At 40.1% G+C, this 25,347-nt stretch overlaps 1 protein-coding gene across 1 annotated transcript in view; it reads left to right on the top strand.

Moving 5' to 3' along the window:
• The first annotated feature begins 13,479 nt into the window (after nt 1-13,479).
• LOC121714685 (sphingomyelin phosphodiesterase 4-like) overlaps nt 13,480-25,347 on the top strand; it is a 33,392-nt gene continuing 21,524 nt past the window's right edge. Inside the window, exons 1-5 of the mRNA XM_042099678.1 lie at nt 13,480-13,619; nt 13,710-13,809; nt 14,442-14,539; nt 20,615-20,778; nt 22,082-22,233. Of these exons, the coding sequence (XP_041955612.1) occupies nt 13,570-13,619; nt 13,710-13,809; nt 14,442-14,539; nt 20,615-20,778; nt 22,082-22,233 (564 nt within the window). The 5' untranslated portion in view covers nt 13,480-13,569. The remainder of the gene's footprint in view (nt 13,620-13,709; nt 13,810-14,441; nt 14,540-20,614; nt 20,779-22,081; nt 22,234-25,347) is intronic.

The raw sequence follows: 25,347 nt of genomic DNA, 5'->3' as shown, positions 1-25,347 counted from the left end.
GTGTCAAAACCAGGGGCTCTACTATTAGCACTACTCTTGTCTTCTTCACTGCATAGTTACACATGCACTAAGAAAGAGAAAGTGATTTGACAAATAATAATAAAAAAAAATAAAATGTGATTTAGAATTTTGCTTTCCTATATCTATATATATATATATATATATATATATATATATATATAGATATAGGAAAGCAAAATTCTAAATCACATTTTATTTTTTTTTATTATTATTTGTCAAATCACTTTCTCTTTATAAATAACAACCGGAAATCACCAGGTTGAAATGTATATATATATCTATATATATATATATATAGATATATATATATAGATATATATATACATTTCAACCTGGTGATTTCCGGTTGTTATTTTGGTTTTTGTTCTCTGCCAGCTATTTTGTTGGCCTACATTTGCCAAAATTCAGTGATTTTCCACCTGGTTCAAACTGGCAGAGATGGTGCATGTACAACTATCAATTTCCTATTACGCTGTCCGGGAAAACCTGGCCCATGTATTTCATGTGTTTACACATGCAAGACTACTTAACAACATCATTGTATTCATTTAATTTCTTAATTTAATAGTAAAAGTAAAAAAGATAAATGAATGGTTTACTAGTAGTCTACTGTAGCTGATATACTGTTTTTATCTGTTAAAATGTAGCAAGAAGAGATCAGGGTTTAACTTGATTTATTTACATAGCATTCATTAGCATTTATTTACATTTGTTATTTACATTTATTCAATTAGCAGATGTTTTTATCCAAAGAGACTTACATATATCAATATTATTACAAGGGCCATTGTTCCCAGATCAGCTTGGGGTTAAGTGCCTTGCTCAAGGTCACAATGGTGGAAGCCAACGTGAGTGACAAGGAAAACACTGAGCCATGAGTCATCTACTACAAAAATAAACAGCATGCAGAAGTTAGTTTCCCTTGGACAGGGTCCAATAACTGCAGCCTCCCAATTAATTGGATCAGGAAAAAACATTGGATTCATGTTTACATTCCTAGGCTACATTCCTGATTAAGGGCCAGGTCTCAGCAGACCTTTTGGGCTCCTGACATAACAAAGGGAAAAATTTGAAATTTGTCACGTGAAGGGCTTCAAGGAAACCAGTGCTTCCCCTACAATGTATTCATCAGCGGCGCAGCGCCGCTCCTGGAATTCAAGCGCCACTGCAAAAAAAGTTGGCTAATTAAAAAAAAAAAAACATGCAAGTGAACTTCAGGAACAGCTGCCGTTCATTCAGGTTTGATGTCAACAAATAATAGTAGGCTAACGTTGAAGGCGCAGTCAGGGATTCCACAGGAGATCATGTTTGTTTGTGTTTATGTTTAAGTTTAAATTAAACACGCCAGCGAGATAGCTGGCCCCTACCTTCAGTAGCCTATTTCCTGATAATTTCCACGCAGTGTTTCGTTTTTGTTTGTGATACAGGCAATGCTTTCAAGCCCTGTGTTGCTAACATACCTAGGCTGTGAAACTAAGGTCTAGCTAGCCTATTGGTGGGTTTAATTGAATTTGAGTAATAGGATACGCAACCATTTACATCTGGAGATAGTTTGTAATTCCTGTAGAGCTCACCAAAATTATAGAAATGATACAAGACACTTATCTCCTATAATCCAAGATATATTTTCTTTGAGTTGTTGAGCATTTATTTTACCAAATGACATGGAAAACATAATTCATTTCATCCACATATTCTTATGCACCATGCACAACAACCCTACTAAGTTAGCTTAAAACCGTGAGAATCAAGCAAGCCTCACTGGCCATCACGGCATTAAAGTGAATTCGACTTGCACAGCACCAATACAGTGTAATGACATGAAAGAGAAGTCTTATAGTTTATACAGTGCTGTGCAAAAGTTAAGACACCCATGCTGAAATTGACTAATGGGAGGAATAAAAAACATCTTTTGTCTTTTGTCTTAATGCCTTAATTAAAAAAAAATAGGACATCAATTATTTTTTAATGTATCATGTATCGTAAATAAATAAATGTTATTATATAAATAAATGTCTTAACTGATGCACAGCGCTGTATATTCTAAGTAGTAATAGTTTGTACAGTGGCCTACAGTGTACAGTTGTACAGTGGCTAATTACTAATAATGTAAAGGAAAAAGGTGAAAGAAAAACATGAATAATCCTGTTCAAGTACTGCAATAATCATGCTTTGTAAATGCTTGTGTTGATGGTCATGATGTCATAATTTGTAACTCAATCTGTCCATTTCTTTCACAAAATCCACCAGAAGTCACCATTTAAGGAGTCATTTTTCAATTTTTTCTTTTTTTTGTGGGGGGGGGGGGGGGGGGGGGGAGGCTTCCTACGATCAACAGCACCGCTGCTGGAAAATTTTCTAGGGGAAACACTGGAAACTCAAGTAGTGAATCAGCATTTCCTCCCCCGAGTTCATTTACAGTAATAAATGTGGAAATATATGGGTATTTGCATGAGCAAGGTGGGGAGTGGAAACTGGAAATGTACTGTAACATTTGATTATGTAATCTGGACGAGATGCCAGACATTGCACAAGCCATTTGTACCCAGCGGGGCTACAACAGCAAAGGGAGTCAGGAGCAGTGTGGAAAACTCTCTGCTGGACTGACAATGAGCCTACGTCTCTCTATGGACTCACACACTTACTTGCGCTCATGTACCATTTCCTCTTGCAGACATTCCAACCTGCAAAAAGCCATTTCAGGGACCTTACTTTAGCCTACTGAGAAATATAGATGGATAGCCTATGTTTGTTGTTTGTTGATGGATAGCCTGTTTTGTCTCTAGTCAGTACACCAAATAAGGCCAATAGAATTGTGATAATAATATACATAGATTTTGATAGATTTTAGAAAAATACCTCTAATTTCAAGGTGAGTAGGCCTACTCATGCATATGTGCTACAATGCAGGCCCGTTAAGCAGGGTTGGGTCAGATTACTTTGAAATGTAATCCATTACTGACTACAAATTACATGGCAATTTTTGTAATCAGTAACGTAATCAGGATTACCAAAAACATGTAACGTAATCTGATTACTTTAGGATTACTTTTAGATTACTTCAATAAATATGTCCCTCAAGTAAAAGACACCACCACTGAATTGATGAAAGAATTCTCATTCTATTTTTCTGTTTATCATTTCATTACATCTAAGAAATCTCTTTGCTCTGAGTAAAGCATTCCTGTGTGAATTAACTGATCTTTTCCTCCAAAAATCTTAATGTAGGCCCTTGTTTTAGTGTTACCATTTACTTTGAGGTCACCAGGTCCCATTGTCTGAAAAACACCCAAAACTAATACATTTCTATAGCCCTTTCAATTGTGGGGGTGAGAAAATTATTCCTTTGGGATGTTTTTCAACCAGGGGGACCGAAGTAAACGGTGACACTAAAACAAGAGGCTACATTAAGATTAGAAAAAAAAGATCAGGCAGTGTGCCGAGAGACCTGCCCCAATAGTAAATAAGTTAGTAAGTAAGTATAGATACTCTTTTAATCCTGTGAGGGAAATTTGGTCTTCCAATCCGCGAATTAGTGAAGCACACAATGAGCACACAGTGAGGTGAAGCACACACCAACCCGGAGCAGTGAGCTGTCTGCTACAACAGCGCTCGGGGATCAATGAGGGGTTAGGTGCCTTACTCAAGGGCACTTCAGCCATGGATGTGGGCATGGGAGAGTAGTGCTCAACTACTTCCCCGCCCACATTTTTTCTACTGGTCGGGGATCGAACCAGCAAGCCTGAAGCTTGTCGAATTAAAAGATAACTAGGCCATCATTAAAAAGTTGCATTGCTTGCATGATAAAATGTAATCAGGTAATCCCCAACAATGTAACTGTAATCTGATTACACAATTTTTTATTGTAATCTGGGTTGATTATAGTTACTTGATTTTTGTAATCTGATTACGTAATCCAGATTACATGTAATCCGTTACTACCCAACCCTGCCGTTAAGTGTATGACAACAGTGGTATATTTAAACTAGATAATAGCAATTTATTTTGTCAGTCATCACGGTCATTTTAATGAGTAAGAATGAAAGAATGTCTCCCACAACTGACTACAGGCAGACTGTAGCCGGTCTGTCCGGGAAATGCTGCCGTCTGTTGTAGCTCCTCCCGGCTAGCCTCTGACGTTCATGTTGATGTAGAAAGTAAACTCAGAAATAAAAAAGGGCCGCACTTTGCATCTTTCTGAGTTAACATTTAAGTTTGGCCAAGCACTCTAAAAAATAACATAAGAGACTGAGTGAAGCCTGCTCCTACCACATACTTTATCTGATGTAGAAAGTAAGCCAAAGTCAGGCGCAGTTCATCTCGAACGAGCCTATTCATCTGACGGTCCGTTCATGCCACCTGGGAATGACAAGGATCGCCCCTGTGATTACTTTAGGCTCGTTCGAGATTAACTGCTTCTGACTCTCCTAGCTTTCATGGGCATCGGAAAAACCTTTTTCCCAGTGGAAACGTCATCATTACGCATCATTCACGTCACGTCATGTGTGAGTCAGAGGTCGGAAACTGGGGCTAGATTTTGCTAACATCATTCAAGATGGCAAAGCACGTGAACACTTTGTTTGTGGGAAAACAAAGTAATCACGGGGGCGGTCCTTGTCATTCCCAGGTGCCATGAAGACGCTTGTGAAAGAAAGATATGCAGCTTTCAAGTGACAAAAACGGCAAATTCCTAAGTTCACATTAAAACTGTTGGACATGAAAGGCCACATGGCCAACTTGATCACAAAAGTGATGACGAGCCCCTAACTGGGTAACTCTGTTAGCAAAGTCTAGCCCCAGTTTCCGACCTCTGACTCACACATGACATGATGCGGAATGATGACGTTTTCACTGGGAAAAAGGTTTTTCCGATGCCCATGAACGCTAGGTAAGACAACTGCAAGATCTGGCTGCAGGCGAAGACTCCCGCAATATTTTAAGGTCATGTGACATGGTGACACGGTGGTAAGTCCCTCCCCGGCTGCCAGAAATCAGACAGGATTTCTAACCAGTATGCATTGCGTCCATCCCAGTATGCACTGTGTTCAACCCAGCATGCATCACATCAAGTCAGATCTGCATCAAGTCGAACAACCCTATCGTTTTTCCGACCGCGAGTGTTCATGTGCTTTGCCGTCGGAATGTCTGCAAAACACGGATGCCACAACAAAGGTTAAAACATATGCTCACTAATATTAAATAAGCAACTGTGCTTAAAAATATGGTGTAAGACGCTTGTGAAAGAAAGATATGCAGCTTTCAAGTGGCAAAAACACAAATTCACAAGTTTACAAGGCTCGTTCGACTTGACTGTCCATTTTCAAGCTAGCCCCATTCACATGGAGTTTTTGAGTGCTGTGTCTCCTCATTAGAAAGTCTCTACCTACACTGTACAGAGCACAACCATCTAACTACTCAGAGTAGTGAACAAAGCTAGTTACACATCTTTGTGTAAGCTAGCTCGACAAACCCTGATTTGAAGTAAACTCTACTGATCAAACTACTGATCTGAAGTAAACTCTACTGATCAACTCTACACAACCAATCTCAAATATGAAGTCTACAGCAACCTATTTCAGTGGAAGATGAAACGCATAAATAGACAATCTAGGCTACATGATCTGACTGTGTTCCATTAAATGAATGAGTCGGTTAGATGTATTGTTATGACATATAAATCAGTATCAGTGTCATGCTTTCACTTGCAACGACTTACATGTAAATGTATCCAAAACACAATGGAAACGTAGAAAATAAGGAGAACAACGACAAATAAATAAACAAAGACAGTTGTTTTTATTTGTAGGACCTCCATGGGCTCTTCCCCTGGATGCTGGAGCAGGTGTGTGGGAGTCTGGATGGTTCCACTGTTGGCTGGGATCTCCTACGGTGTCACAAAGGGGATGCTATGAGGAAGCTCTTGCAACCAAGGTGAGAAAACATTCTAGCAGTGTGACAACGTGCATTTGGGCCTCCCAGCATAATTTTGATTCAGCTCCACTGTAGTGGAGTAGCAATACCTTCGCTGACTGTCGGTCTGTGTTGCTTTGGATAAAAGCATCTGCTAACAGTCACCATTAGCTTTAATGCTCAATAATAATCTTATAGCCTACATTCAGGGTTCCCATAGATTCTTGAAGTCCTTGAAAGTTTGTGAATCTAAAAAAAAAATTCAAGGCCCTGGAAAGTTTTTTAAAATATACTGTGCATAAATAGATACGGGTCCTTGAAAGTGCTTGAATTTATTATGTGCAAGAAGTTTTTAGGGTTTTTTTCCCCATACAATTCCCTCCGCAATGTGTCTCCATTATTTCGCCACCATTTTCATATGCATAGTTTGCCTGATTTATGTTGTTTACACGCAGTGGTGTAGTGGGGATTTTTGAAGGGGGATAGGTTGCTATTTTAATGACGTCATTGCAAAAATGTCACACTCACACCTCCCCATTCAAGGTGTGTAAGGCCAAAGACCAAATTGTTACCAGCTTTCGTGAATATGAACCCAAATTCACGAATACACTCAGTGATTTGGATTAGCTTCAAAATATAACGTCTTCGTCCTCACCCATACTACACTTTTGCACCAAATGTTTTTTTTTGCACCACAGCCGAACTGTGGCCACACTTATACATTTTCTTAAATAGTTAAATATATAGATATATAGACTTTCCTTTACTTTATTTCTGCATTGTTGCACTGTTGACTTACTCATTTGCACTATCACCATGACCACTATCACCATTGCACTACCACCATGACACTCATTCACACAGAGCACCTTAGATCACCTTACCATACCTTACTATGCACAGAGAATCACAGGCTCAGTCCCTGCCTCAGTCATTGCAAGCGCCTCTGATTTATTAATCACCACTATGTGGATACTGTTTTTAGAATTGATTTAGATTAAGTGTTAGTATAATTTGTAATTTTGTTATTTGTATTTTAGTATATTTTTATATATTGTATTAAGTGTTAGTATAATTTGTATTTTAGTATATTTAGCATATTCTTTATCTTCTACTGTCCTTACTGCTTAGTTGTGTTTTTATATTATATACTTTAATTACTCTTCTGCTGTTAAAGAATGTGTTTGTCTTGTATGTATGCTGCTGAGACCTTGAATTTCCCCTGGGGATCAATGAAGTATCTATCTATCTCTATCTATCTATCTGTTATGATTATCGGTTGTCGGTTATCGTTCGGTATTTTCATTTAGTTGTATCATACAATAAACAGACAAACCAAACTGTAGAGTAATGTAATCTAGTGCAGTCTAATCTTCTTGACGCACGTAATAATAATAGTAGGGCTTCGGGCTTGTAACCGGAGGGTTGCCGGTTCGATCCCCGACCAGTAGGAACGACTGAAGTGCCCTTAAGCAAGGCACCTAACCCCTCACTCCTCCCCAAGCGCCGCTGTAGAAAGGCAGCTCACTGCTCCGGGTTAGTGAGTGCTTCACCTCACTGTGAGTTCACTGTGAGCTCTGTGTGTTCACTAATTCACTGATGGGATAAATGCAATCACTAATTCACGGATGGGATATACAGTATGCAGACTAAATTCCTTGTATACACAAGTATACTTGGCCGAGAACACCTCTTAGAGGCACCCCTGCTCACACTCAGACAATGCCGCTATTTCAAATTTATTTTATGAAACCATTCTCCTTCCCTGCCCTCAAAATACTTCATTATATCCTCAGTAAGTGGAAACCTATACTCCCTGGTTTTCACGTCCAAAGTAGAACTAGAATGTTTTTCCGAGGAACTGCGAAGTGTGCTTGTTTATGTGCGGTTTACCAATGAGAGCAGGTAGTAGAATAGGGTGCATTTAACTTGGATTCATCCAAGGATTCCAACAGTACCTAATTTTTCAACATCAGGCATACAGGTCAAACGTTGTGTGCATTAACATCTGAAATGGCAAATTTATTCTGAGAAAAAAGGAAATCTCATAAAAAAATAAAAAGTTTTTAACAAAAACACATTTGTGATCTGTGAAAGTTTTAGTGCTGACCCAAAAAAACAGGTGAATGGGAATGATATGGAAACTTAAGACTGATAGTGTGCTTTAGCAAGCACACTAATAAAATAGGCCTTTTCCACCAACAAATAACTGTGTGTAACAAAGATTAGCTATAAACACCACCACTAAGGGCACCTTCAAGGGCTTAACAGTGAAATACAGAAATACTTTACACAGTGATGATTTCTGTAATCCTCCATGTGTGTAGAGTATATTCTGATATGATAACTCCTGCAGATTGGCAGCTGTATTTATCATTGAATTGTATACCCATATACAGTACACTATAATAGGCATCCAGGCCAATGAAATTATTGCTGAGAGCCTACCTAAATCAAAGCCAGTTCGCAGACTTATCTTTATACATTTGTTTAAATACACAGCAAAATAGGATAGTAAGGCATACCACAGTGAGGTAAGGAACTACTTCAATATCATAAACAAGTCAAGTCAAGTCATTTTATTTGTACTGTATAGCACATTTAAACGAATGGAAGTTGACCCAGCAGGGAAGGCAAAAACAATATGCCTTGAAGGTACATAGACAGGTGTGCAAGACTCCATGAATATAGTTATGTAATGTAAAATAGAATAAAACAAATTTAAAAAGATAAAGGTAAAACAAAGCATAAACATAAATTAAAAGACTATAAAATATAAAAACCAAATGATAAATACCCAAGGATAATACAATATATAAACATTTCAAAACAAAGGATAAAATAAAAAGGAATGAAAAGGAATTAAAAGCAAGAGAATAAAAGTGTGTTTTCAGATTTGTCTGAAAGCTGGCAATTGTGTTACAGGATTTGATATGGGGTGGGAGGCAGTTCCAGAGTTTGGGGTCTACTACAGAAAAGGCTTGGTCCCCTCTGGTTTTAAGGTGTGTCTGGGGGATGGCAAAGAGCTGTTGGGTTGTGGACCTGAGTGATCTGGCGGCAGAGTAAGTGGACAAGAGCTCAGAAATATACTGTACCCTGGAGTGTTTTAAAAACAAAGAGTAAAACTTTAAAATCAATTCTAAATTTAACTGGTAACCAATGAAGCTCAGCTAAAACTGGAGTTATGTGCTCAAACTTTTTGGTGCCAGGATTTAAACCAGCATAAGACAGGGCCCTTTAGTCTGACTCTATTTTCCAGGCGATCAATAAGAGTGCCATGATCAGTAGTGTCGAAAGCAGTGCTGAGGTCAAGGAGAATGAGTAATGCACATGATCCTGAGTCAATGGTAAGAAGGATGTCATTATAAACTTGAAGTAGTGCTGATTCTGTGCTGTGGAGGGCTCTGAAACCAGATTGGAATGTATTCAATATATTAAAACTAGCCAGGAAAGAGGAGATCTGCTGGAAAACTACTTTTTCCATGATTTTATGAATAAAACATGATTTAGAAATGGCTCTAAAATTACTAGGGTCGTTGGGGTCGAGATTGGGTTTTTTCAGCAGTGGTTGCACCACTGCATGCTTGAAACCAGAGGGGACAACACCAGTATATAAGGAGCAGTTCACTATAGCTAACACAATTTGACAAAGGACATATTGAGAGGGGATGACATCAGAGGGGCAGCATGAAGGCTTAAGGGTACTACATACCAACCGGTAGCGCGACAATGTGACGTCAAAATTGCGTCATTTCCTCTGTCGCTTTTTCAGATTTTTTTCAGATGCACGCGACAAGCATGATGAGCTTGAAGCCAAGATCAGGGAGCAGGCATGCCTCTATACAGACATCAACCACATTCAGGCATTTCATATAGCCTAGCCCACATCTTAAACTAGATGTACCGCATATCGGTACAAAATATGGCCGCCGCTCAGTAGATCAGTAGATTTGTAGCACTAGCCAAAAAATTTGTAGCACTGTTATAAAACCTTTAAAATCTCTAAAAGTAGGGCAGTTCATCACAGTTCATCCATTGCAACTGGACTGATGAAAGGTCATGTACACCTGTAGGCTACATTGTATTTGGGGAAAGCAGAAGGTATCAGTTTTACATTTATTTATTTATTTACAAATAAAACAATCCCTGTCATTTCCATGCAGTTTTCAACAGCTATCAAGAAGAGAGGTCATGCTATGGATTTTTGTGAATGTTTCTTCTTCTACATTTGCAAGATTTTAGTCATCTTTAGTTCATATGATTTTCAACTTTAAGTAAGTAAGTAAGTATAAGTATATACTTATTTGATCCCGTGAGGGAAATTTGGTCTCTGCATTTATCCCAATCCGTGAATTAGTGAAACACACTCAGCACACAGTGAACACACAGTGAGGTGAAGCACACACTAATCCCGGCGCAGTGAGCTGCCTGCAACAACAGCGGCGCTCGGGGAGCAGTGAGGGGTTAGGTGCCTTGCTCAAGGGCACTTCAGCCGTTCTCACTGGTCGGGGCTCGAACCGGCAACCCTCCGGTTAAGTCCGGAGTGCTAACCAATGGGCCACGGCTGCCCAAATAGAAGCATATAACAGCATTAGCAGCATACATAAACACACACAGTCATACACACCCAGTCATTGCATACGTCATTGTAGTGCGTCATTGTAGCTAATATCATATTACCTTCACACTAAATGACATCTTATCAGTAGCCTAAACAATGTTTTAACAGGCTGGCACATTCCTGTTTGCTATCATGCGTCACACTTGACTTTTTATAGGCCTATCACACTTATCAATGCAATACTGTTAGTGAATTAATAGAATAGAATAGAACAGGTCTTTATTATCATTTTCACAGATACAACAGAATTTAAAGTGCTCTCCAGTCAGTGCATCATTCATTGAGTCTATAAAAAATATTTATTTAAGTGCTAGTGTTGCTTAAAAAATAATAAATAGAAACATATAACAGCATCAGAAGCATACAGTACATAAACACACCCAGTCATTGCATAAAAAACAGTATGAACACAGACATTGCATAAAAACAGTATGAACATCTAGACATGCATACTTTCTGTCATTGCATTGATCCATTTCATATCAGATTCCATATTGCACATGATTTTTATGCAGCATTGAGGGTGGTTATAGCAGTTGGATAAAAACTGTGTTTGAGTCTATTTGTTCTTGCGTTAATTGATCTGTACCATCTGCCTGAAGGCAACAAATCACAGTGCTGCACTCACAAGTCACAAGATAGAACTTGCGTATTGCTCTTCCTCATGTGTAGTGTTCAGGCAAATAGACATGCAGTGGTGCGTCACTGTAGCTAATATCATATCATCTTCACACTAAATTACATCTTATCAGTAGCCTAAACAATGTTTGAACAGGCTGGCACATTCCTGTTTGCTGTCATGCGTCACATTTGAATTTTTATAGGCCTATCGTACATAAACTGGGATGCAGCATATTGCTTTCACTATAGGGTAGGCAAAAAGCCACGACCTAAATGCAGTGTTGAGTGTAGGCTACAGTATGAAACATGTTATAACAAACATTCTTACAGAAATAAAGAAAAATAGAATCACACTTATCAATGCAATACTGTTAGTATAGAATAGAACAGGTCTTTATTGTCATTGTCACAGATACAACGAAATTTAAAGTGCTCTCCAGTCAGTGCATCATTCATTGAGTCTATAAAAATATAATTTAAGTGCTAGTGTTGCTTAAAAAGAGAATAAATAGAAAAACATATAACAGCATTAGCAGCCTACATAAACACAGTCATACACACCCAGTCATTGCATAAAAAACAGCATGAACACACAGTCATTGCATAAAAACAGTATGAACATCTACAGACATGTATACTTTCTGTCATGACATTGATCCATTTCATATCAGATTCCATATTGCACATTCTTTTTTTGCAGCATTGAGGGTGGTTATTGCAGTTGGATAAAAACTGTGTTTGAGTCTATTTGTTCTTGCGTCTCCATATGCGTCTTCCATAGCTTGGAGAAGGGGTATACGCGTTTGTGGATTTCGGTCATACACTTTCCATCTACAGGCAGGAAAAATGCCTCAATAGGATTGAGGAATGGAGAATATGGAGGGAGATATACAACTAAAAAGCGTGGGTGGGCAGTAGGGGTGTGAATCTCTCATGTAAAAGACGATACGATTCACATCTAGATACATGGGCACGATTCGATACAAGAAAAGATACATCGATTCAGTACGATTCGATGCGATTCGATTCGATGCAATTCGGTGCAGTTCAAGAATGAAAAGCATTCTGAAAGATTTTTTATCATTTGCTCAAGGTGCACATTAATTTTATATTATCAGTTATCATGGTCATGATTGTCAATTAGGCAAAAAAAATGTGTGAATATGATTATCTAAACTGAGGTTTGTATCATATACTGTATTGAAATGAAAAAAGAATAGTCTACATTTCAGTCAAACACAGCAGCCAAATACAACATAAAAATACATTTTTATAGACTTTATAGATTTTATAGAGTTATATCTGATTGCTTTCAAGGAGCTGTAGCCTATTGTTGAGGTAAGACAATACCGAAATAAAATAAAACAGTGCTTAAGACTCTTGGCCTTTTCTCATATAGCCTACAAGAATAAAATAGGCCTACATGTCAATGAACTCTCTGGGCTTATTTTGTTCCAACGGTAGACCTAATATGCAGAAACCTATAATGCCACAAGTCTGAGTGAATATGAACAAAATAATAATAATTTGTGCATCGTTATAGCAGCAAGGGCCAAATTATTCTTTAACATTAAGGAAATCCCTTCATCAAACGTAAGGCTACTCTACAGACTATCATTGCTGTTTAGGAATGCTTATGCTATAGTAAGTGTTTAATTTCGCGTTGGACATTGAAAAACAAAAGAGTAAAAATTGTCAAACAAACGACCGAGTGCGAGTTGTGACGTGCTTAAGTTGCAGTAGATGTATGGGTAATGAGGTCCTTTGACAACTTTGGGCAATGAATGTAGCCAAAAACGAACTGCATTACCCACAAATCCGTGCCACGTGTAGCTTCAAAACAGGAAGTGGGATGAACACGCTGCTTGCAACGTAAATGAGAGTCTGAGCGAGCAGAAAAGGTTGTGAACCGATTCGTAACAAGTAAATCGATATAGCGTCCAGTTCATTTCAGTTTTATTCTGATACGGGGCTTCACGTATCGATGTAGCCGTATCTTACACGTTAAAAACGGATACCGATACGTATTGGTTAATCTTTACACCCCTAGTGGGCAGTGAACCAGTTACGAACCAGAGCAGCTCGGTAGAAACTTACGTTGTCACAAATTACAACGTACCTGGGCTAATTTAACATTTAACAACAATTTAACATTAGGTATACTCCAAAAACTTCTTCAGGGTTGACAGTTCTGTTTTGTTTTACTTGCTTATCCTACAACAACAACTTCTGCGTTTGATATTAATTTTTACCCACCCCAATTACCCCCCCCCACACACACACACACACACGCACAACACACACACACACAAATTGACAAGCGTGATTTATTTTTGCGGAGAATGCGCAGGACTGGTCATATTATGTACTGCTAAAATATGTACATCTAGTTTCCAATGGGCTTCTCCCAAATACTTTTTAAACTGAAAGACTGTGAAAAGAGAAGGTCATTTCTCTGATATTTTTTTCAAAAACCATGAGAACCTTTACACCCCTTAAACACCAGGCGTTTCCATTTCTTCTCTTTGTGACGCAGGTTAATCTCCGGCCAGGTTCTCCACTTGATCCAGAGTAAAGTGTTCTCTCTTCTCCAGCACTGTTTCACGCACTGGCCACTGGATCCGTCCTTCAGAGTCGTAAGTACTAGTCCAGACTTGCCATCGGAAGGCTTCTTGGTCGGGTTTGGTCGGGTTTTGAAAAGCACTGTGAGTCTAAGCAGTTTGTAGAATTCCTCTTACGGATCACCTTACAATATCTGAGCTTTTCCTAAAAGCACTATAAGTATAACCCTGTTTCCAAAAACATTGGGGCGCTGTGAAAAAAAATAGTAACTAAAAGCAGAATGTGATAATCGTTGAAATCGTTGAAAGTTTGACAATTTCATGAAAAATATACCCATTTTGAATTGGATGCCAGCAACATATCTCAAATAAGTTGGTACGTGTGCAACAAAAGGCGAGACAATTTGCACAATACTAGCAACCATTTCACGACTAATTTAACAACAGTAGCTGGCCAGGTGCAAAATGGTACTGGTAATGGAAACTGTCATGGAGCTCCCTCCTGTCTTCCACGCCATCATCATGAAGTGGGGCTATTTTAATTCATCGATCAATATGTATGTAGTGACCTGATGAGTCTTGAGAGTTGGGATAAAGTCTTCAAGGGAAGTGAAATGCCAGGTGGTGTATCTGTTAAAGGAAAACAATAGAAGATAGAGACCACTGGAATAATGGGTTTTGAGTGTTGTTATTGCTTGGGCCTGCAGGCACTGGAGACATGGTTGAGCTACATTCAACCGTGGAGATACGCTGAGCACAAAAAGCAAGTCTGCAGAGAGCCAACAGGAGGCGCTGATGAGCACTGGTAAGACAATCAAGCAAGGAGGACAAGAGTGCCGCACGACTTCCCACTTGCGCCGAAAGGATCACACACACGTTTGTAACTGAAATCTTATGAAAACTACATTTTCTACTACATTACACTAAATCTTCTCTAAGCTACATTGTTTTGTAGGCTATCTCTAGGTTAGAGGCAGGGGTGTAGTGGTAAAAAAAGAGGTGGGTACACTATAAATTATGTGATCAGGTGGACCACAACGCGGTTGCCGATAAGGCGGACCACTGTATATACCGGTGTGTATCCTGACCACATCGCTATAGGCTACCATTTGACTGGGTGTTCCCTCATGGGCCTTTTGATTGCTTCTCGAGGAAATTAAATCCTTTCTCGACCAAAACTTCCTCAAAGCCTGCTTTGATATACTGTCAGCTGCCATTTTCCATAATGTATTTCTAATCAAGTCTGGTTTGTTTGTCCAAGTTTCACATGGTAACAATGGGGGGCGGAGCTTAGCAACAGGTCAATTAGTTGTGATGACTTTGTAACCAAGATTGTATTTAATTGGTGATCTAATTATGAGAAATTAAACTTTATTTCTGGCTACATCGCAAGCACGATTTCCAGTGGTTGGTTAATATTATTACAACCTAACAAAGGGAGCTTGCCACTAGCTTTTTTCTGCATGAAATAACAACCAGTTATTTATTTATCTGACTTTACATCCTGAATTTTACTTGCAACATAATGGGAAAAGGTAGAGGTGACTTGCAACTTCGTGTCTGAACATAATGTCAACGGACGCCGTGCCTTGTTGACTCAGTGGCATGAATCCACCGCACACCAAATTAACATCAAAACGTTTTGTAGGCCTATTGTTTCTGCTGCTCACTCACTTTGGGTTTGTAGTCGAGGCGTTTTTTTCAGAAAGAGGGATACTGTCTTGAAGCTGAAACCATAATGCAGTACCCTGGAAAATCCAGAGTTCTCGCAAGAGCATAATTTGAATCGTCTCTGCGAGACACTCTGGCAATGAGTAATGATGCACGTTACTTTTGCCACTTGTATCACAGGGAGCCAATCACATCGGTGTATCTGATATAGGCGGGCCAGAGGCGAGCTAAACAGATGACAGTCGTAGTGTTATCCAATTGCGTCGAAGTCTGAAATCAGTCAGTATTGGTCGTATTGTGTTATCCAATTGCGTGCAGTGAGATTTTCAAATGCCGCTTGGTGCTGCCCCTCGAGTTAGGCCATTACATTATTCTTTACATTATTCTTTCTAGATTACCACATACACACATTCAGACACACACACATACACACACACAAAACATACACCAATCCAGAAGTTCTCTTGTTCACATTGCTTATCGGGGCAGCCGTGGCCTACTGGTTAGCGCTTCGGACTTGTAACCGGAGGGTTGCCGGTTCGAACCCTGACCAGTAGAAACGGTTTAAATGACCTAACCCCTCACTGCTCCTTGAAATGCAGATTGTTTCCTGTGGTGTGGATAAAAGGTGAAGGCATTAGTGAGTGTGTGTGTGTGTGTCTGTCTGTGGTGGTCTCTGTCTGTGTTGGTGATGGCCGCCACCTGCGTTCGCCTTTATGGGACATAGATTTTACGCACATCATACATATTTATTATAAAACATCTATAAATAACATTTGCTGGAAGAAAATAAAAACTTTTGCCAGAAAGTATGTTAATATTTGGTCAAAAACAAAGGCAAATCATTACATCACGTATAAATTTGCTGGTAGAAACCGAAATACTACATGTTGTATCATGTCAATTTACGTGGCTACATTTCAGCCAGGCTTGTTGTTGTAATGAGCAGTTCTGAGATTCTGAGATGAGATTCAAACTAGCCTACTGTTCCATAAGTGCTAGAAGTGCATAAGTGCTAGAGGGGGTTATTTTCAGTGCTGTGGATATATTTTTCTTCCCAATAACCCATCACCAGGCAGGCACTTAAACACCTTGAAACTTAAAGATATCTGCGCTGAGCCACCCAGATTTATATTTAGGCGCGCTTTCAACATCCGCGATCGATTGGTCCACTAGGACATGCCCACCCCACTTCCTACCTCTTGGCTATCCTGTCCACCACAGGGTTTCTACAAATGCGGAAACTGTGCACAATGCTCAAATTCGTCCAATGCAAAATGCTTCTCTCACCCCCGTACTGGCAAGAAATTTGCTATCTCTTCATTTATCAATTGCAACACTACACACGTAATATATCTTCTAAAATGTCCCTGTGGACTTGCTTATATAGGCCAAACAAAACGTCAACTTAAAATACGGGTATCTGAACACAAGACCGCCATTCGCACCCAAAACTTATGCCATGGCGCAACATTACAAGGAGGCCAATCATGGCTCTCCGGCATCATTAAGATTTTGGGGAATTGAGAAAATCACAGCCCCACCGAGGGGTGGTGATATTATCAAAAAACTTCTGTGCAGGGAAGCATATTGGATACATGCAGCACTTTGGAACCTCTAGGCCTAAATGAAGAACTAAATCTATCCTGCTTTCTGTAATGTTAACTATGAATTTGTCTAACTAACAATGTAGTTGGTAACTATGTATCAATCACTTTTATTCTCATTGTATGGTGAACTATGTATGCTTGTTTATATACGTATGCTTGTTGATAATTTTAATCACGTTTCTGGTTTGTGGGCAATTTGCCTGTAATGACTGATGTTGTGAGTGTAGCTCCTTGGTAGCTTTGGGTGTATCTTCAGGTAGCCAACGCCCCCTTTACGCTAAATCGCCCCCTTTACGCATGGGGGCAGCCGTGGCCTAGTGGTTAGCACTTCAGACCTGTAACTGGAGGGTTGCCGGTTCGAACCCCGACCAGTAGGCACGGCTGAAGTGCCCTTGAGCAAGGCACCTAACTCCTCACTGCTCCCCGAGCGCCGCTGTTGATGCAGGCAGCTCACTGCGCCGGGATTAGTGTGTGCTTCACCTCACTGTGTGCTGTGTGTGTTTCACTAATTTACGGATTGAGATAAATGCAGAGACCAAATTTCCCTCACGGGATCAAAAGAGTATATATACTTATATACTTATACTTAAATCACACCTGTTGATCATCCTTGCTCCACACTGTCAGTAGCTACGCAACTGCCTATCTGGGGCCCTCTGTCAGTGCTGGGCCCTTAGAATCGTACAAACTTCGGCGCCCCTGTGCTTTATGACAGACACCCATGGCTAGGGAATGTCCTTATTGGGTGTTCCCATTTCAGTGACTAATGTTCAGAGAGAGTACTGGAATATCAGTAAGGAGATGCCAACGTGGCAGGTTGAGATAGATATTGTTTTTCCCATATCTCGAAGGAGTAGGGACTACCAGTGATCCTGTTGTCATGAGCACAGCAATACAAGATGAAGTCTTGCATTGGTTCCTGGTTTGGTTCTTCTTCTCTGGGCAATTAGGCTTATAGCTTTGCTTAGGGGCATCACCGGGGCATAGGCACTTGGTAGTAACTAGGGGTGTAACGGTACACAGAAGTCACGGTTCGGTTCATACCTCGGTTCGGACATCACGGTTCGGTACGAGTTCGGTACAATGGAGGGAAAAGCAAAACAAAAATGCAGAAAGCATTTTTTTTTTGTACATGTCTCAGGCTGTACCACCTAGTGTCATACCATCTCTTCCCTGAGCTATCTGCAACAGCCTGAAGTGTGTAAGATGTAGGCTAAACAGTACAATAAGTACCCAGACTCCATCTGTAACTTGTAAACAAAATAAGACAATCAGCTATAAAACTGAAAATAGGTCTACAGCATCTCTTATTTCTGAAAGTGCAAATTACATAGAAAAATTATTTTTAAAAATCCACTTAAGCAAGACCATCAACATCTGTGTTTAGTTGTATATGGAAGGGTCTACAATTTGCCTCAATATTTTTTTTATTGTGTGTAAAGTAATAATCTAGCCTACTAACTGTGAAAATATCACACTATTTTGCCTTTAAAAAAAAAACGAAATTGCTCCTTTCATTTCATAAAGACTACAACTAGAAGTCACGTGACTTTGCCCTTTGACGTTAAAGGTGCGATTTGTAGGATTGTTACCGAACGTTCTGTTGGCCAAAATCAAAACACTGGTGAACGTTCTCAAGACTACCAGACGCGAGCCTCTTCTGGGTTGCCAGATGTAATGAAGACTTAGCTAACATTAGTTGACCTGCAGCTGCTTTAACGTTTCTCCAACCATGACCCAGCTACACATTACGGAAACAGTGAAAACAAAAAATACCTCTCTAACCAACGTAACATATGTAGCTGAAGTTAGCGATGCAGATGAAGTTTAGCATAGGCTACCTGTTGTGGAGAAATATGGCCAGCTCTGCGTCAGACTTGATATTCTTCGTTTGACGAAGACGTCACCATCTCAGGAAGCTCCTCCAATGTCCACTTAATTTGTTTCTTGTTTTAATTTTGGAAATTTGCCCTTCTCTTGTAGGCGTTCATGACTACAACTGACAGCTGTTGACAGTTGGCCTTTGCTAATTTGGCAACCCAAATAGGAGGACGCGTTAGCCCATTATTAATACGCTATTCTAGAATTAATCATTCAAAACATAAACGAAAATTCCAAGAGATTCCGCCCCGTAACTGATTTTTTTTCATGGGTTTTACGGGGTTTCACGGGTTAGAGTAACGTTGTCAAATAAGCCATTACTTCAATTCATCGTGTTTCCTCACTCTCTGAGAACATATGGTGATCATTTTTGGAATGGTTACAGTTTATTTTCCATTATTTCCTACATACTGGACCTTTAACTCACCGTAGCATGGTTTGTTTATTAGCCTGGTTAGCGTTGTCACTTTATTTTACTGTCTATGCACTTAACACTACCAGCTCCTCATGTGAGAAGTTACAAGTTACCCCAACATAAAGGTAATTACCACGCGATTTACATAGCTTTCTGTCAATACGAAATCATTTATATTTATATATTTAAGCCATAGGTTTTGGCCCTATTTGTATGTGTATCCAAAGGCTGCTGAAGCGCAGGGGAAGTTTTTTCCCCTCGTTTCAGTGATTGGTAGCCTACATCATCTGGGTAGCATTTTTTCCACTCACATACCCAACAACTGCTGAACAACGCCGACACACAGTTTCATCTCATCCACCACTCTTTCGCCTGTACTAACGTTACTGTAACTGAAGTTCTCAAACTTGCGATCTTAAAGAGACCTCTTAAGAGACCAGCGGATCCTCTAACTCTTGTGGGTCTGTCTGACTGACGGACTCGACTGACGACCTGACCAAAAAAAAACATAGGCGCCAATCAGAGCTTCAGAGCTAAGGCGAGGCTACAGATTAGTGTTAGGTGTCGCTAAAGAACTCCCGTAACTCTCTCTACTTAACAGTAATTGATTAATCCGCACAGGAGTTTTATGTATTTTTATACCGTGTATTCTCCGTGTAAATTCATGCACCGAACCGTGACGCCCGTACCGTTTCGGTTCAATACGAATACATGAACCGTTACACCCCTAGTAGTAACTGTTGCATACAGAGGCTGCTTTGTTGGTGATTTTGTGTTATCTGGTTTGGTTGTTGGTATTTGGTGGAGGACCCAAGAGTGTGGAGGGGGGTGAGTCTGTTGAGCTTTCTGGAGGTGTCGTGGGCCTAATTCAATGAAAGGCCTATGAAGGATAACCCCAGTGAAATGCTCTTGAAGGCTGTTCTGTTGGTGATGTTTTTTGTCAGTGAGTGGTGATTTGTGATATGTTAGTGATTTTGGTTTTGACGGTAAATAACCCTGGTTGTTTATTGGCCGCTGTGTGAATCCTATAGCACAATAAATTTAACATCTCTCTTGTGTATATTGAAAAAAAATAGTTGGATTGGTTTATGACATTGATAAATGAACAAATCAATTGATCTTTGCAGAAGATTACCTTCTAATTGAAAACTTATTGGATATTCACATGAGATGTAAATGACAAATGCAAAATAACTATAATAACTATAACTATAAACCATATGTTGTGTGTGTGTGTAAATAACAAAGCCTAAAAATGAATAAAGTTATTATGGTCAAAGCCATCCGACTGATTTCCCCACAGGTCTCATTTTGTGCAAGAGAACCTCCAGGTGTACTCTGCTATCTTCCGGATGTTTCTGCGGAGGGCGTCCTGTGCAGACCTCACCGAGTCTTCCCACGCCCTTATGCTGTTCAGAGTGACCAAAGTGTTTGCCCAGCCCTGGCTGCCTCAACTGATTCACACCGGTAGCCCCACACCCCACCATGCGGCTTACAGTAACAGCTACCTACTACCTGCATTAATTCCACAGTTATTTTCAGCGTAATCCTGAAGTGGTTCTGGTGTATTGTATTATATTCTTCCAATGGAAAGGTGTGTGTTCTAGTCATTACAACAGTCATCATCTCTGCCTTTTATGCCTATATTGGAGAGGGCAGGGTGATGGGCATCAAGTTGCTAAGTCAACTCATTAATACAGTGGTTATGACTGCCACTGCACCGCATGGTCATGTAATAGTTCTCATCCATTTATTTGACTTACATATGTCAGCTATATTACAAGGGATCACATTGTCCCCGGAGCAACTTGGGGTTAAGTGCCTTTCTCAAGGGCAACGGTGGAATCCGGGAATTTAACCAACAACTTTCAGGCTACTGCACGCTAGCCCAGCTCCTTAACCACTACACTACCACCGCCTCCTTAATCAACGAGACCAAACCACATGAAAATTAGCATGGTTGTAGCCCCATTTGGCTGATAGGGAATATAAGGTTTTGAGCCCTTTATGCTAGAGCAAATTGAAGCTAGGTAGGCTAAAAGCATTTTTGGGGCTTATACTGTAACTTGACAATTGTATTCTCAAAAATTACAAACTAGCGCTAAAAATCTAGTGCTTCCTTAGAGCAAATATTTCATTCTCTGGATGCACATCATTTGGCTCACTCAACAAAACTATATAACTGAAGCTGAATTTAGTTCTCATAATAATAATTAAATAAATAAAAATAAATAATTACATATTGTGCATATCATTTACTCTTCTTGTTTATGTTGTAATAATAACCATCTTACACAAGAAGCAATAATTTTAGAACATGTAAAATATTACTAGGGGTGCGTTCATTCTTATTTTGTTCCATATCACAGGCACCCTAAGTGCATCATCATACATGTGAAGTGTGAGGTACATATAAGGTATATAGCTACATATTGGGCAGCCGTGGCCTACTGGTTAGCACTTTGGACCTGTAACCGGAGGGTTGCCGGTTCGAACCCCGACCAGTAGGCACGGCTGAAGTGCCCTTGAGCAAGGCACCTAACCCCTCACTGCTCGCCAGGATGGGTACAACCTCACTGTGTGTACACTGTGTGCTGTGTGTGTTTCACTAATTCACGGATTGGGATAAATGCAGAGACCAAATTTCCCTCACGTGATCAAAAGAGTATATATACTTATACTTATATACCTTTAGTTGCGTAAATGAAACTGTACATTTTATTGCGTAATTTGTCATTTATCCTTTCATTGTCTGTTTTCTGATCAAAAGGAGAACAGCAACACATGAATCAACACCTCCTCTCTCCTGCTGTGCAGAATCCAAAGAATTTCCAGACGTCAGTGAGGACAAACATGCGTCGCCATGGAGACCTACAAGGTTCTCACTGCGTATCTATGTTTGATTCAGAGACACACTCACAGGTAGGCTGCTTAAATAAGCATTTTTTGGCGTGAACCAGGGTTCTCATCACGCAATGGGTGTGAGACACAATTCAACAAGTTCAGACACTCACACACCACACCTTGAATTTCTCACGCAGAAATATTACTAGGGATATAATGTCAAGGTATCTGCATAATTATTAGAGGAGGCGCAGGGATACGAGAGGATTTCTCGCAGGGTTCAGAACCAGCGCACCACTCACCAGCCAAATCAAAAAATAAATAGCCACCGACATCCAATCAAAAAATAGTATTCTATGTATCCGGGTAAAATTCCAAAGTAGGACATCACCTCCCTGCAAACACGTTATGCTTGCTTATATAAAAAAAATCAAAAGTTGGTCTCGGCATGCACATTCTTGTTCCAATGGTTCAGTGACAATAGGCTACTCAAGTGAATAAAGCAATTAACCTAATAAATAAAATATTTTTCTCACTCAGTAGGCTACATATACATGTACATCTCGTAAATTGGTGAGCCATAGAATATCCCACCATCAAGATTATTATATATCAAGATTCCAATCTATCCCACCTAAATATGAAAAGTTATTTCTACTGACACGCTTCCTGGTGACATAAAAACACAAACGGTTTAATACACAAACACCAGATATAGGATATTACATCACTCTAAGAAGTGATGTGTTAAAATGACACATTGCTGTGTGCAGAGCTGCCAACCCTATCAGCTCCCCGTATCAGTTAGAATGCCACTTAGAATGCTTCTCTACTTCTACTCAGAAGAATGAGTGGATTTGGCAATATGAACAAGAGAACTGCTTCCAGACACTGAAAAGCATACTTACCTCAGAGCCTGTGCTTAAATTCTATGACCCGAAGAAGAGCACAAAGATCTCGGGGGATGCGTCACAGTATGGCTTAGGGGCCGTCCTTCTACAGTTGCATGAGGAGACATGGCAACCAGTGGCCTACGCATCTAGGGCCCTGACAAGTGCAGAGGTCAACTATGCACAGATAGAGAAAGAACTGCTGGCCTCTACATATGCATGTGAACGTTTTCATCAATACATATATGGACAAGCGGTTGAAGTGACCATAAACTGACCATAAACCCTTGGTCGCCATCATGTCCAAGCCATTGACTGACTGTCCAATGAGGATACAGCGTATGTTGATAAGGCTACAGAAATATGATGTGAATATGACATATACACCTGGAAAGTACATGTATGCTGCAGATACTCTCTCTAGAGCAGTAGACAAACATGAGAAACTTGACGACGAAAAATGTGCTGACATACAGGCATATGTTGATTGATGATGATCATTACATCACTGCCAGTGTCAAGTGAAAGAATAGAGCAGATCAGAAAAGAGACTGAAAAGGATGAGACAATGAAAGAGCTAAAGAAGATGATTACAAGAGGATGGCCTGAACACAAAAGTGATTGTTCACAACAAGTTCAAGACTACTGGATGTAGAGAACGGAGCTGTCAGTTGTAAATGACATAGTGTTTAAGGGCAACAAGTTCATAATTCCATCTTCAATGCGCAGACATGCTACAAAAGATACACAAAGGGCACCTGGGTGAAGAAAAGTGTAAACGCAGAGCATGTGAGGTCATGTATTGGTCAAGAATGAACTAATGATTCCACAGAATGGAAGCGGATTTGTTTGACTGTAATGATAAGAGCCATATAGTTGTCACCGATTACTTCTCAAACTATCCAGAAGTTGCAACGCTACAGACAACATCGAGCAAAGCCGTCATTTCATTTTTGAAAACCTATTTTTGCAAGACACGGTGTCCCATGTGAACTGGTATCAGACAATGGTCCAAGAGAATGGGGGTTCCAGCACATACATCTAGGATGTTTATTGTAAAAAGTGCACCCGACGTCCAATAGTGTCCAAAAAAAATTGTGGCATGTAAACTATCTCCACAGTTAACAACAAAATCACTAATAAACACTTTTAAACATCACCCCCACAGTCAGTAAATAGTTCCTCAAGAATACACTCCATATGTATCATATTCATATCACCTTTCCCCTTGTAACCCTTATTACTACAGTATTTCATGAAAAACCCCATAAAACATAGTTTGTCCCGCACCCATGCTGCACTGCGCAGACCTGAGGCGCTTGAACTAGCCCTCAGCCCCACTGCTCGGGTTCGCCATTCAGCTATCCCCAAATAAATGCTGCTTGGACTTAAAACGTGGGGCAAAAACGGACGACACAAGAAAAACCAAAGAAAAATGGGCACACAGCAACCAAGATTTAACCTGCTCTACCCGGTGAGTGTAAGTTTATTAGTTTACAGGGTTAATAGTGCCGCGGTCGGGGAAAACAGGTGCGAGTTTCAGTGTTTGTGTTCGCATGAATGGATGTTTGTGTGTGGTCGTGTGTGGCTGTTTGTTTGCATATACTAATGTTTGTTACCGTGTCTGCGTTTATCGTTGTATGTGAATGTTATTGTGTGTGCTTTTACAGTTCCTCGCATGTACTGGCCCTTGTCAAAAAGTTGGTATCTGCCACTAGCCAACTAAAGTCAGGTGTGCACCCCCGCGATAGTAACTAGGGACAATTAACAAGACGCTGTACGGAGAAGCTAGACAGAGCCCTCTGTCACACGCACCAATCTGCCTATACGTGAAGACCTGTTGACACCGAAAGGAGCACACAGAGTCAAAAAAGCCAAAGCAAAAGAGAAAGAGAAACAAAAACAGCAACATGATAAGAGAGCAAAACACTTACGTGAAGCCAGGAGAACATGTCAGAATACGAGATCACGTGACTGGCATCTGGAATGTTGAAGGATCAGTGGAGAGACAAGTGGCACCACGCTCATATCAAATCCAGACAGAGCATGGAACATCTCTGAGAAGAAATTGCATTAATCTCAAGCCACAAGTGTCAAGCCAGCATTCTGTGGAGCAGCAGGACAGTACACCTCGAATTGGCAACACCACAAGTGACCAGGTTGACCACACCTCACAGAACCAAACAGCAGATCCGGAAGTGCCAGGCATGAATAACTACGTAAAAACACCTGGCAGACCAACACGTAATGTGCAGCCTCCTAAAAGACTTATTGAAAGTTGCTGAATGCTAGAGACTGTAAA

The sequence above is a fragment of the Alosa sapidissima genome, chromosome 8 (assembly GCF_018492685.1).
Source record: "Alosa sapidissima isolate fAloSap1 chromosome 8, fAloSap1.pri, whole genome shotgun sequence".
Lineage (NCBI taxonomy): Eukaryota > Metazoa > Chordata > Actinopteri > Clupeiformes > Clupeidae > Alosa > Alosa sapidissima.
The sequence above is the reverse complement of the archived record's forward strand: the minus strand, read 5'-3'. Positions and strand labels throughout refer to the sequence as shown.